Genomic DNA, 13572 nt, shown 5'->3' on the forward strand with positions numbered 1-13572 from the left:
CAAGAAAATAATATACTATTTTGGTTGGTTTGGATAGCTTCAAGATTCAAACTCGTTGAAACAAGCCCACTCCCTTATGTAAGGACAGAATATCCTGAGATCGCGGATCTTGGAAGACCTTATTTGACAAATCCTCAAAAATAGAAGCGATTCACACCCGTGAAGCCTTTTCCAAGACTGGGACATATTAGCAGTGTGCAAAGAGACAGCATTTGTAACCTACCAGTTTCGTAGGCAATTTTAGAACGATCCATTCCCTGGATCTCAATTGAGATACCCATTAGTGTGCGGCGAAATTCTCCAGTGGAACTGGCATGGAGCATTTTCTGCGATATCCTGACACCGTCCGGGACCCTAGTATCAATAATGAGATCCTGTCATGCTCTTTTGGTATCTTAAGTCAGCTAATAAAAACTATCTTATTTCTTTTGTCACCATCTTTGTCGTATTCAAAGTCATACACCGCCCATCGGCACTCGTCGTCGGGCAAATCCTCATTAAATTTGGTATATTCTTCCTCATAAGAGTTGGTGCTACTCCTTTCGACGGCTTTGTCCACAACAATACTCTTCTTGTCGGCACTGAGCTTGAAGATAACGTATCGGTATTTGTGATTGATCCTGAATTCTTGATACTTAGCTGCGCAGTCACCATCTGGCTTTACCGCAGAAGACATGTTGGTCAAGGAAATATTTCAGATAAGGGTTGCGAGACGAATACAGTCGGCCACAAGGCTGGAATACAGTAGGACCAAGGTAGTATAGTGTAATAGGAAGTCCACAAAATATGGAAGAGTTGCTTGTTTCCCCAGCAATCCAGAATAGGTGACCCAGGTCTTATAGTTAGTCAAGTCGAGAAGTATCTTACTAACCCTTCCGCCAATTGGGGTAATATTGGCTTGCAGGCGGGGTATGCAGATGTAGCTGTGCATCTATCTACCCAATCTGATATATAATCTTTCTGAATTGGCAGAAGCATGGCCTGCCTGTACTGTCCTAGTCCTATGATGACTGCATGAGAACCTCCGTGCGATAGTTTAATACGGTAACAAAACATTATGAATGAAAGGTATAATTTTCAACAGGATAAGTGCAGTAGAAAGATTCAAATGCTGAAAGAATGAAGGTACTCTATAAGATTCTCATCTAGGAATCTGGTCTTAATTGTATGGTCTTCAGTGAGATATAATAATCATTGCTATTTCGGTGAACAATACTTACGGGTTTATACTTTGAACCCAGGAGGCTCGAGCAAGAGCCCATTATTATTTGATTTCCATTCACAAATGTGGTTAGACAATACATGTTTGAGTTTTGGCCCAAACTGCAAGTGTGCCTAAGGACACAAATACATCCTAACATTTATATTGCTCGGGCATTTGGGAATGTGGGAGGTTGCAGCGTGATACTAGAAGGCCTCCTAGGGGGCTTGCTATCAAATGAGAGTTAAAATCCTTAAGAGAGTAAGGAGTCATCTATAATTTATATTAATAACTAATCTAACTACTACCTTGATAAATATCTTGATGCTATTGCTATTGTATAGAGGTTTGGTGGGTGAGTTCTACTAAGCAAGATTTTATGATTGATCACCACCATATTATCTGTATGCCAACGCACCTAATCAGTTATGTAACTGTATTTGGGCTTGCACATATATCCTTGATCAAATTGAAACTTTACTAGTATATCTTCATTTATTAAAAGTGACCACACTGCAGTACTCATGAAACACAGTCTGGACCTATACTAAAAGCGAGAGCTCTGTGGTCTACTATTTGATCAGAATATCAGACGTTCTTTCTTGACCTCTTTTTTTACGCATGCATTGTATCTATATAGCTTGCCACTGTAAGTGCCAAGGACGCTCCCGCCATCCTTCTTTGTCAACATCCAGGTAGCTGTGGGTACTGCATATACCAGCTGCAGCTATCCCGCTGTTGACCCCGCGGCCTCAGTTCGGTTTGCGAGTGACTTGATCCGATGGAATAATGGGAGTTGTCACTTCCAACAAATATTATACGTCTGACCGGGAATGAAGTGGGATACGTGGATAAGTGGACTTTGGGTCAATGGAGGAAGCTCTCCTCCTTCGATATGAACGCGTGCAGTGTGAATGATCGGTCCTAGTGAGAGCTTGCCCTGTACCCCTCTATGCGAGGGCCATTCGGTACAGTGAATCTCGGGGAGCATCGACCAATGCCAACCATGGCAAAAGCAGGGGAGATAAGCACTCCAAGGTCTGAGGGCGTCATTGGGGAAGTTGTACGATGTGATGGCTGTTTAGACTTGAGAATAGTCGCTTGTGGCTTGACAGTCTCCAATCGAGGTCCCAATGTGTCAGGTTATCGTGCCGCTTTGTACGACATGGAAGGCTCTCATGTTGGTTTAGTCACACTTCTTGCGGACTCCGACCGTATCAGGTGCTCCATCTTCTGGTTTGAAGAACTCCAGCTTATTCATGACCTCACGAGGTAAGTTATTTCTCGAGAAGATTAGCCATATCTCGCAATTAATTGTCACGAAGCGCGAGAAGCTTCTGACATGGACAGCTGGACTTCACGGATGAAGCTGCGGGATTTTCGGGACGACCGGGGTAAGATGGTCTAGTTCCAAGGTCTTACACTCTCCAGGCTAACGGAGCTGCTAGGACTGAGGTATTGGGCTTGTGTTTGTCTGACTGATACCTGAAAATTGCATCCGAGGCAACTGTTACGATGCAACGAGCTTGGTGAGCGGTTATGGAGAAATGGTGGGCATGTTCTAAAGATAAAGCTATGAAACTGGTATATCGAAAACACAATTCATACAGAACGGAAACGAATCAGACATTAACAACCTGCGCCTGAGTCTGTTCCACGTGCTCGACCTCCACGACCTTGGCCACCTCGACATCCGACTGCGGTTGGCTCTTGGGGTAGAAGTCGATTTTACCTCCCTCCCGGATCACCCCTGTTCGGTCCAGATAGTTCCGACTCCGCACGTATGGGTCTAGCTGCCAGTAATTCGACCGCAACTGCTCAATCAACTCATCCCGATGAGCCTTGGCAGCTGCTGTCTCCTTCTCATCCTTGTTCTTGATGGCCGTGACCCACTTGGCGGTGGCGTTGAGCAACTCGTCGCCGATGCTGGCGCGTTGGGCCACTAGAGCATCACGCGCGGCTGTGTCTTCCATGCGGTCATTCTCATTCTCGTCAGGCTCCACGTACTCATACGTCCAGTCCTCGGTCCCGCCGAGTTCCTTGACGATCTGGTCGCGGGGAATGAACTTCTCCATATCGGCAATGGTCCTGGTGAACTGAATCTTGGAGACAATGACGGGATCCATCCAGCCTTTGATGAGGCGCCAGATACCTGGTCTCGTCAGTCGATACTCTTCTTGCAATAGGAAACCAATCGTACCTGAGAACACCCATGGTGCGTTGTGAATGAGCAGCACACCCAGTGACTCCGGGTAGTTTGCTTCAAAGCATTTAATGATGAACTTGACGGGAGGATATTCCATGTTTGAGAGACCGAATCCGGTCATATCGAAGACAACAGCCTGCACTCGTCAGTTCCGTCCAGCCAAAGCCGAAAGTGATTTTGCTTACAGCAGTCTCCACCGGCGGCGCCAGCAACAGCCGCACCGACTCGATAACGTGGATAATGAATTGATTCAACGTCTCTTCGCTCTGCGCACCGGGCTTATGCAGCTTGACCCGGATCACGACGATGGGCCGGCCCAGCTTATCGACACCGTGCACGTACGCCTTCCCCATCCGCATTTGCGCCAGAAAGTCCTTGCCATTCTTTGCAGCAACCGCATTGGAGGGATCTCGCGACGCCTTGAGCGCATGCAGCTCGCCCTTGGCGATAACTTCCTCGTCGACGTGGAACTCCTTCATGCGCCACACGATGGCATCCAGCATCATGACAAAGGCCTTGTTGACGTCCCACTTGCGCGCGCGCAGGAAGCGCAGCAGCAGCACGTCTGGATGATCGTGCTTCGCGGTGCTCAGGAGTCCATCTCGAATTTCCTCGGGTGTGATCTGGGTGAGGACGTGTTGGACTTGTTTGATCTCGGGGGCGTGCAGTCCGAGCCCCTGGAGGTGTTGAGAGACCTGAGCAGCGTAAGCGGGGGTAGTGGCGGTGCTGCCCTTGGAGGCGGCCGTGTTGGTCCGAGCGAGGGAGGAGTTGCGTCGGTGGTGAGGCTCATTGGTGTCTGTAGTGGTGGATGACAGAGCGTCGGACAGACTCAAGATGATAGTCCATAACTGCTCGAGTTTCTTCTGTTGGTCTGCGGTGAGATTTCCGAGGAATCCTTCGGGGATGTTCGTGGGCGCCATTGTCTCAAGCCAGGGTCGGTCTCAGAAGAATGTCTGGTGGTCTGGACGGTCAAGCTGGATTAGACCCTATATATTAATCCAGACCAGCCTTATTGCGCACAGGGCATATGAAAGTCCCCCGCATGGATCGGCATACCTCGGTTCTGAACCGATCATTATTGTGGGAGACATAATGTCATGATAAGCGCTACGAGGGATCAGGGGCCGTTGATCCATCCCCGCGATTGTGGATCCACACCATGGCTTATCAAGTTCGTCTCAACTCAAACACCCAAATTTCCAAGTCCCAACGCATGGATCGAACCTAGGCTCAATACACTACTATTATTTTCGGAATCTACACATGCTCTGGCGAAGATCCTTGATATGACGCCCGCATGCTTCCCCTGGTTCCAGCTTCCAGCAATCCTTGACTCCCAGCATATGCATGATATCTCCACTCCATGTACGCGCCGGCCCGCGGAATTTGGTGCTTACCTACAGCAGCGTGTTCTCAAAAATGAGACTTCAATTTCAAATCGCCCTGGGATTTGAATGGATGACCGTCAGTGTTGTTTCTGAATCTACCCCAGAGTCAACAACCCCCGCATTCACGATGATTCCCCAACTGCCGATCGCGGACATCAACCAAATTGTTATGTGGGTTGACAAGGAGCGACCAATTACCATTTGATATGGAAGAACTAGACCCATCGGCAATCACATATGTCCCAGTGACCACAAATTGAAGCGATCCACAAAGACCCACAAAATTCCACGCTTGGAGTACCGTAGATTGCAACTACACTAACGTGTTGGAAAGAGGACGCGGCTAGACTCATTCCGGAATGCACTGCGAGTTTGCTGGAGCAGCTCATTGGCCTTCCGATATACTGTTTGAGATTCACCATTTCTCAGCCTGTAAACGCATCCAGGAACGAAATATTACTCATTTGGGAAAGGAGTGCGATGAGTTCCAGGTTTGACCAAGATGCATGTATACCTTGCCACCACGGTTCTCGGGTATGCTCAGTGTCAGGGATGCATCATTTGCTCCCGACGTCGCAATCGCCCTGCCCCGTGACGGAAGAGTTGTATCAACTCCTCGGTTTCATCTGCTTTCGGACCACCGGCTGGACATCGTTGTCAGATCGGGATTACCTACAGCGACCTGTTTGGATTCAAGGACCTCTGAATATTTCAACTATTAAGTCTTTGAGCACCGAGTGCCTCGGACTTGCCTAGCGAGCTTGGAGTGCATGACGTTGCATCAGAATATCTGATATTACACTATCTCAGTTGTCACTGAACCAACAGGTTAACGCTACTCTCCATCCGATAAGGCTCCTAGCAAGAAGCACCCGAGGGAACATTCTCGCACTTGGAGCTCGTCTTGCCGCCGGTGATGTCCACTCCCTCCCAGGTCCAGTCACTGCAGCTGCCGTCCCCGCAGAGAATGTACACCTCAACGGCGTCGGACTCGACAGTACCGGTGACACCGTCGATGGTCAGGTTGGTGATCGGAACGCCAGTGGTAGGGGTACCGGTCGGGCTTCCGTTCTCGTAGTCCTGCTCAATGACGATACCATAATCGGTGATACCGGACAGCTTGATGTTGGAGTAGGTGACCTCGCTGACGGAGCCAGTAGCGTCATACACGGTCTTGATGCGGACACCATTGGCCGAGTCGGTCACGGTCGAGTCGGTGATGGTGACGTTCTTGACGGTGTTGTCGTCGCGGCCGCCGACCGAGCCGATGGAGAGACCATGGCCGCCGGAGCAGGTGCCGCCGGAGAATTCGATATTCTGGAGTCAATTAGGGTCAACGCCAACCTCCAAGAAACGCCGCAGGAGCATACCTCGCCTGAGTTGATAGCAATGCAGTCATCCTGGTTCTTGACGGTCGCGCCGCGGATGTAGACGCCGGTACTCTCGCTGATGTCGAACCCGTCGGTGTTGTGCCCGCCGTTGTCATCGCCGTCCGAGTTGTCGATGGTGATGTCGATCAGGTAGAGGTTGGTCGCCTGCACACTGATGGCCTGCACGGGGGTGTTCTTGATGGACAGCCCGGTGATGGTCGAGTCCTCGAGGCTGTGCGCGTACATGAACTTGGGCTTTGTCTTGCCGCCGTTGGTGCCCTCGCCATCCCACCAGCGGGAGCCCTCGCCGTCAATCACGGCGCCGGAGTTCTGCTTGATGGTGATGTCCTTGCCGCCGAAGCGGATCAGGGGGCCGCTCCACTCTTCGTAGCCGAAGGTGGTGGTGCCCTCGAAGACGATCTGCGGGGATTAGTATAGTGGCTATGGCAGGTATATGAACAATGGAAGCCACGTACGGTAGTTCCATCATCGACATCAGACAGATCCAGTGTCTCACCGGCAGGAACCTCGATGTTGTCCAGGACAATCTCGGAGCAACCAGAAGCGCTCTCGGTGGCCTGGGAGGCCGCGGTGAAAGTACAGGTCGAAGACCTCTTGGTCAGGTCCGACACGCGGGACGGAGCAGGGGCAGCAACGACGAGGGAGCCCAGCGTAGCCAGGCTAAGGAGCTGAACGGAACGCATGACGAATAAACAAAGCAGAAGTTCCGATCAACAGAACAGTTTTGGTCGGTAAGGAATGAATCTGGTCAACAGGTACGAAAGAAAGGAATGTCGGCTTGGAGGTTGCAGCCTGCTAAGTGAATCATGATTCCATGGACCACTCCCTTATATACCCATTGACGTTCAGCACTGATCACTGAAAATAAGCTTCCACAAACTTGGCTCCAACTTGGCTCTGGCCAAGCCGGTACATGAATTTCTGCACATTAATGATCATTGGTGGGAATTACAAGGTCCATCAACTTCGAACGGCTATCGGAGGTTAGCCGGGTCAGGAGGATGCTTGGTCTGGGAATCGTCGTCATCAAGGAGGTGCGGCGGCGTCTTGCGGGATATCAAAATGCTCCACTGCGAGTCAAGATTAGTGCCGTGGATGGGCCGTAGGGAGGTTCGGTGTCGCACTAGTCTGTTGGGATCTTTCCTTCCATATCTTCCTTCGCCATCGATTAATTTACTGCAGTGATGCTCCTGCGATCCTCCTTGTTGTTGTCAGCCTTCGTCACACACAAATAGCTTGCACTGCAGCAGGGAGCTTGAAGTAACAGCATCATCTCAAGAACCCAGCAGACGTTTTCAGATTAACTCTCCAGACGAGAGAATCGATGAAATGACACAGATACTAGCTACTCGATCCTTTCCTGAACGGTCGAACTAATGTCTATTCAGGGGATTATAGCGACGATCGGCAGTCATAACAAGCATTCGTCAGGTATATAGCACGCATCCACCCATAATATCCATAAATTAACTGCCACGCAATGCTGTCAGAACAGACAGACACACTATTCATGCGTCAGTCAGAGTTCCGAGTCGGCTATTTCGGTATGATGCAGTAGGTTGAAATATGGATGTCGATCTACGCATTAAATTGCATGCACCAATAACATGAGGTGACTTGCGCAGGGGATACAACGCAAAACTGTCCAGATCTTTTAGGCTTGTCTGAAAGTGGCTAGACTCGCGCCATGATGAGGCAAGCGCGCTGAAGTCTCGTGCTGCTGGATGACGCGGCCATATATCGTGTCCTAAGGAGAGTAGTATAGGGGCTGGAATAAAGACTTGCGAATCCAGTCCGAAGGGTATCATACGATATGGGCTGCTCATTCGATTATTGACTGGAGGCCACTTAACTGATGTTTCTGTGAGCCCTTGAATATCTACTTGACTGGATTGACTCCCCTGGCTTGAATCACCCGTTTCGACCCTGGCAATGGATGAAAGCAAACTATCCCCCAGCACTTCCTATGAATCAGTGCATGAATGCGAAATATTTTTTGCAAGATATTGCTCCCAAATTTCCAGCCTTTAGTATACGCTGACGCTTTGATAGGTGGACGATCTCAGTTTCATTCTTCATGAACCGTGCCATATTTGAGGATCGGAATGACACGAAGGAATGTCCCTACTCGTTGATGCGGAGCCATCAACACGTGTTCCCTCATTATTTATTTGCCTTAGGTATGCAAGTGTCTTGCTGGCTTCATTGGCTGGCCTGCACTCCTTCAACGAGGACCACAAGGGAATAGGAATATATCACCTGAAATTGAACAACAGCAATACCACGCTGCTCGAAACAGTTCAATGTTTGTGGTCATCTTGGCGGTGGGGCCAGGAAAGCTCCGTGTGTATGATCGGTCAAGCCAATGCGGGAATGAGAGTATGACATCATGACCAACCACAATCGTAGATCAGCATCGAGCGGACCCTCCTGCATGACCATTACACTCTCTGAAGCACAAGTCAAAGCGTTATCGCCATGGCAAGCTTTGTTCGAAGCAGCTATGCAGGGCAGTTCCTGAGATGGGTCACGGGGAAGAAGATACTGAAATACCCCGAAGAGAAGGGTGGATTTCACCCCCCAGCCTGCTATTCTAGCCCAGAGGCGCTGTTCGAACGTGAAACAGTTGACAGAGCCATGGTCCAGGCAGACAATGGTGAGGAAAGCAGAGGTGCCTCGAGAAGATCATCGTCACAAAGCGTAGGCGCGACTCGCAGCGAAGAGTCGCTGGATAGGCGAAACTCACTCCAAGCGTCAGAATCCAACGCCTTGTCTAGGATCACCACGAGACCCGAACTTGAGAGGGTCTACACTCAGGTAGACCTCGAGAGGCTTTATACAGCTGCGACGCACAAAGAGGAACTGGAGAACGCTCCTGCCCGGCCTATTGCGCCGACAAAGACATCGGATGGAACAATCTTGGTGGATTGGTATACCACAGACGATCCGGAAAACCCCCAAAATTGGCCCAGTCGCAGGAAGAGTCTTGTTGCTTTGCAGATATAGTAAGTCTTGTATTGTCTGATATGCATCGTGCCATCCACAGTCAATATTCTGCTGTATGATAAACCAGGCAGGTGCAGAACTGACCTTTCGTAGCCTTTATACACTTGTAGTATATATGGGTTCTTCTATATATACTCCCAGTGCGCAAGCTGTTGGAGAGAAGTTCGGTGTCTCTGCCACAGCCGCATCCTTGGGTCTGGCTTTATATGTTCTCGGATGTGAGTAAGTCCAAGAGTCCAATCTTCGAATAGTTTTAGTGACTGTCAAGGTTGCGTAGATGGTACTGGTCCAGTGATCTTCTCTCCACTCAGTGAAATCCCCAGTATCGGTCGAAACCCGCCATACATCCTCACCTTTGGCTTATTCGTCATCCTCAGTGTTCCCACCGCTCTCGTGGATAATTTTGCCGGGCTCTTGGTACTGAGGTTTCTCCAGGGTTTCTTCGGCAGCCCTTGTCTGGCTACTGGAGGTGCCAGCATTAGTGACATATACAGTCTCCTCAAGCTTCCTTACGCACTGACCGTTTGGGCCGCATTTGCGACCCTCGGACCGGCATTGGGGCCAGTGATCTCTGGATTTAGCGTGCCCGCAGAGAATTGGCGGTGGTCGCTGTGGGAGATTCTCTGGATGGCCGGACCGGTCTTCTTGGTCATGCTATTTTTCCTCCCTGAGACCTCGGCGGACACTATCCTCTTGAACAGAGCCCAGCGCTTGCGAAAGCTCACCGGGAATAACAAACTCAGGTCTCAATCAGAGATTGACCAGAAGAAGCTCACTGTTTCCGCCGTCGCCGTGGCTGCTCTATACCGACCAGTCCAGATCGTCATTCTGGACCCGGCCGTGCTCTTCGTGAATGTGTACACCAGCCTTATTTACGGGATTTACTATTCCTTTTTCGAAGTGTTCCCGATCGTGTACATTGATATATACGGCTTCAATGTCGGCGAAATGGGCCTTGTCTTTCTCTGCATCCTCGTGGCGTTGCTCATTGCCGTGCCGCTGTACTTCCTGTATCTTCGCAAGGTCTTCGAGCCTGAGATCAAAACCAAAGGTCTCCAGGCTCCCGAGCGACGACTGATCCCCGCTCTCTTTGCCTCATTCCTGCCACCTATTGGCCTCTTTATCTTCGGCTGGACAGGGCGCGAGGGTGTCCACTGGATCGTGTCGGTCATCGGAATCACCCTCTTCACCATCGGCATCTTCCAGGTCATCCAATGTATTTTCATCTACATCCCGATGACGTACCCACAGTACGCGGCAAGTCTGTTCGCAGGGAACGATTTCATGAGAAGTGCGCTCGCCTGCGGCGCCATTCTATTCTCTCGCCCCCTCTATATTAACCTAGGCGTTGGCCCGGGTGTCAGTTTGTTGGCTGGCTTGACGGTTGTCTGTATCGGAGGTATCTTTGCCCTATATTACTATGGGGCCGGCCTCAGAGCCCGCAGTAGATTTACCGCGAAGTGAGTCCCAAAAGGACCGCGAGGGAGAAAAAGTGTGTAGAGCTCTCCGGCATTAAGAGAGAGACTACGATTTATTTCCAATTTCTGCTTTATGGGGATTTTCTTTTCTCAAGTATGAGACCCGATGGCGTGCTAGGCTTGCAATGGTACAGTGCTTCTCGAAATCGCTTTGACCAATATACATTAGCACGGAAAACTTATCAAGCCGCATCAAACTGAGGGGCAAAACAAAAAGGCTCTGATATGGTCCTGTATCTTGCCACCTGAAATTACATGCTACGCTTTTGATTCTTGAACGATAAACCTTAAATGGCAACAGGATTATATGGCATCATAATCTTGCGGCCCTCACTTTGGTACGGCTTCGTCAATAAAGTTATCCGTGCTAACGCCTTGGCAGTGGCTCAGGAATGAGTTGCTCAGTGCATGCTGGTCAAGGCGATTTCGAGAATGAGTGTAAAGAGTTGTCATTAGGGAGTGATGTTACTTACAATGTGAGGGGTGGACTGACCCACTCTGCGGGGAGAGTTAAGTACGTACCTAGGGGAATTTCAGCTATTAATAGAAGCATGAATGAAGGATGACAAAGAAACTGATATAACATTCCTCGTAGAATATCAAAGCAGAACTTAGCCAGCACAGCCAGCGTTCAAGCCAAAGAAAGGCCTTCTACTTACAAGTCTTGGAAGATGTCCACAACGTAAGGAGCCTTGGGCACTGACTATTCCCTGCAGAATACCTCATTGGCTCACTGGGCACCACTAATGCAGCTCTAGTCACCTGATTAGTTACTGGACTGGGAATTCCCATAACAAAATGACATGTTGCCTGACTGACAACTGGTTATTCACAGCTTAGACAAAGAATACATTCACTGCTTTGTTTATCAGGCTGAGCAGGTATTCGCGCTCAGTCATCAAAAAAATATAAGACTTGTGTCCGTCCACTCCTTAGATACTGGCTTTAGGTACTAAAGTCGTCATGGGTAGTCTTCTTGACCTGGCGTCGATGGACGATCTTAGCAATCGTTTTAATCATTTTTTTAAGCAGGACGCGGAAAGGGCCCAGCTTATCGAGGTGAGACCGCCTTCACCGCCCCTTTATCGACCGTGGAAATCACTGATTCTGGCCAGCTTGTGTTAAGAAAAATCAATGAAGATAAAGGACAACTGGATACGCTTACCATTGAGCTGGAGCATGAGCGAGAGTCCCGCCATAGGTACCAGCTAGAGCTCCGCGATTTGCGAGAACAACGGCAAAGATGGGAACAGCTCTATGTAAGTTGAACTTGTCATATAAATTGCCTTCCTTGCCGTCTAATCCTCCGACGTAGAACAAAGACCCATATGTGGTAGTCCTGGTTGATGGTGACGGTGCCATCTTCAATAACGACTTGTTGCAGGACCCCCGACAAGGCGCCCCTGAGGCTGCGCTGCGGCTCACGGACGCAGTGAGGAACTACCTTAAGGATACACCTCTTGGCTCCGAGGACGTTCCTATTGTGGTGCGGATCTTTGCAAATCTGAACGGGCTGGCCAAATCGCTTTTCCACCACAATGCCATCGACTATGAGGATAAGATGCGGGTTTTTGCCGAGCAGTTTACTAATAGTCGTGCCGAGTTTGATTTTGTCAATGTCGGTCACGGCAAGGAGAACGCTGACTCTAAAATGAGAAGTAAGTCGTCGGACCGGCTGACAGGTATCTCACTGACTTGATGTTCTTGTAGAGATGTTCAATCATTTCTATAAAAACTTCCAGTGCAAGAAAATCTTCTTCGCTGGTTGCCATGATAACGGCTATCTTCATGAGCTTCGTGAGCACGCAGGCGAGTCAGGCAGACAGCGCATAGTTCTCCTGGAGACTACTCCTGCACAGCCTGCGTTCGCTCTGATGGGATTTGAGATGACCCGTTTTGATACTGTTTTCCGCACCGACTTTCTTGGATCCCCGCCTATCCCCCCTACGTCTTTGGCCGCTCTCAGAACACAATCGGTGACTGCGGCACCTGCCGACAATGGCGTTATTGCACAACCACCGATCGCGCCTCCGTCTGCTGCTAGAAAGGAAAGTCCTATCGTGCGACCATCAACGACAAATTCTGTCCGCACCAACTCTCCCGCGGTAGTTCCGCCAGAGCGTCAAGCCTCCCCTGCAGTTGGAACGGTGGTGAGCTCCGGCAACGGTGGTGTCTCGATTAAGTATCCCACATACGCCACAGCCAGCGGTGCAAACGGTCATCAGAACGTCGTCATCGCAGCTAGTGCCAAAACTAAAGAGCCGCGGGTCATATACTACAACAGCAATGGGCAGCGCATCGATCCTCCCAACAACAAGCCCGCGAACCTGAATGATCATCGAACCTACAATGAAAAGTGCCTGAGAATCAAGCCAAAAGCCTTCTGTAACGAGCTGTTCCTGGCCGATGGCTGCAGCAAGGGACCGAATTGCCCGCAGGAGCACGAAGTCAAACTGACCCCGGGAGAGCGCGCGGTCCACAGATGGAAAGCCCGGGGCAGTCTGTGTACTAACGGTCCCTTCTGCGAAAACTACCGCTGCTATTTGAGCCATCACTGTCCATTTGGAGACGGCTGCACTCGCGGCCCGACCTGCAAATTCAAGACTGCCCGCTGGGGGGATTTGCATCATGCGAAAGTTGATTTAGAACCTGAGTAGGTCATCGCCACTTATCTTGATCATCCGCTGACATATTCCTAGTACCAAATGGGTTGAAGGTAACGCCTTTCCAGTGAGAGTTGGATAAGTGCGATGGACTGCATACTAGGAGATTCGCAATCCTCTTAACGCAACCTGCTCATGCTCGTGGATGTTCTCACGGGCTCCCAACCTGGAATATCGGTTCCTCCTAATTTCTTTAACTTTAACACGCTCACTTTCCTGCTGATCAGCAAGGTTAAATA

The 13572-nt window shown here is 49.9% G+C and overlaps 4 protein-coding genes across 4 annotated transcripts; 2 read left to right on the plus strand and 2 right to left on the minus strand.

Moving 5' to 3' along the window:
- Window positions 1-2823: 2823 nt before the first annotated feature.
- On the minus strand, window positions 2824-4327 carry Aud_006975 (CRAL-TRIO domain-containing protein; the record flags this gene model as incomplete). Its single annotated transcript, XM_043291871.1, has 3 exons — window positions 2824-3353; window positions 3402-3543; window positions 3593-4327. 3 exons carry the CDS (start codon window positions 4325-4327, stop codon window positions 2824-2826), a joined length of 1407 nt encoding a protein of 468 aa, XP_043147806.1.
- Window positions 4328-5653: 1326 nt separating this feature from the next.
- Aud_006976 (glycoside hydrolase family 28 protein) lies at window positions 5654-6869 on the minus strand (the record flags this gene model as incomplete). Its single annotated transcript, XM_043291872.1, has 3 exons — window positions 5654-6112; window positions 6166-6585; window positions 6642-6869. The coding sequence occupies 3 exons, from the start codon at window positions 6867-6869 to the stop codon at window positions 5654-5656; spliced, it is 1107 nt and encodes a 368-aa protein (XP_043147807.1).
- Window positions 6870-8664: 1795 nt separating this feature from the next.
- Aud_006977 (MFS transporter) lies at window positions 8665-10656 on the plus strand (the record flags this gene model as incomplete). Its single annotated transcript, XM_043291873.1, has 3 exons — window positions 8665-9191; window positions 9286-9410; window positions 9470-10656. 3 exons carry the CDS (start codon window positions 8665-8667, stop codon window positions 10654-10656), a joined length of 1839 nt encoding a protein of 612 aa, XP_043147808.1.
- Window positions 10657-11633: 977 nt separating this feature from the next.
- Window positions 11634-13327, plus strand: Aud_006978 (uncharacterized protein; the record flags this gene model as incomplete). The annotated part of the gene is made up of 4 exons (XM_043291874.1): window positions 11634-11729; window positions 11786-11929; window positions 11986-12328; window positions 12381-13327. The coding sequence occupies 4 exons, from the start codon at window positions 11634-11636 to the stop codon at window positions 13325-13327; spliced, it is 1530 nt and encodes a 509-aa protein (XP_043147809.1).
- Between the last annotated feature and the right edge of the window lie 245 nt (window positions 13328-13572).

This window comes from Aspergillus udagawae, assembly GCF_001078395.1.
Source record: "Aspergillus udagawae IFM 46973 DNA, scaffold_5, whole genome shotgun sequence".
Taxonomy (NCBI): Eukaryota; Fungi; Ascomycota; class Eurotiomycetes; order Eurotiales; family Aspergillaceae; genus Aspergillus; species Aspergillus udagawae.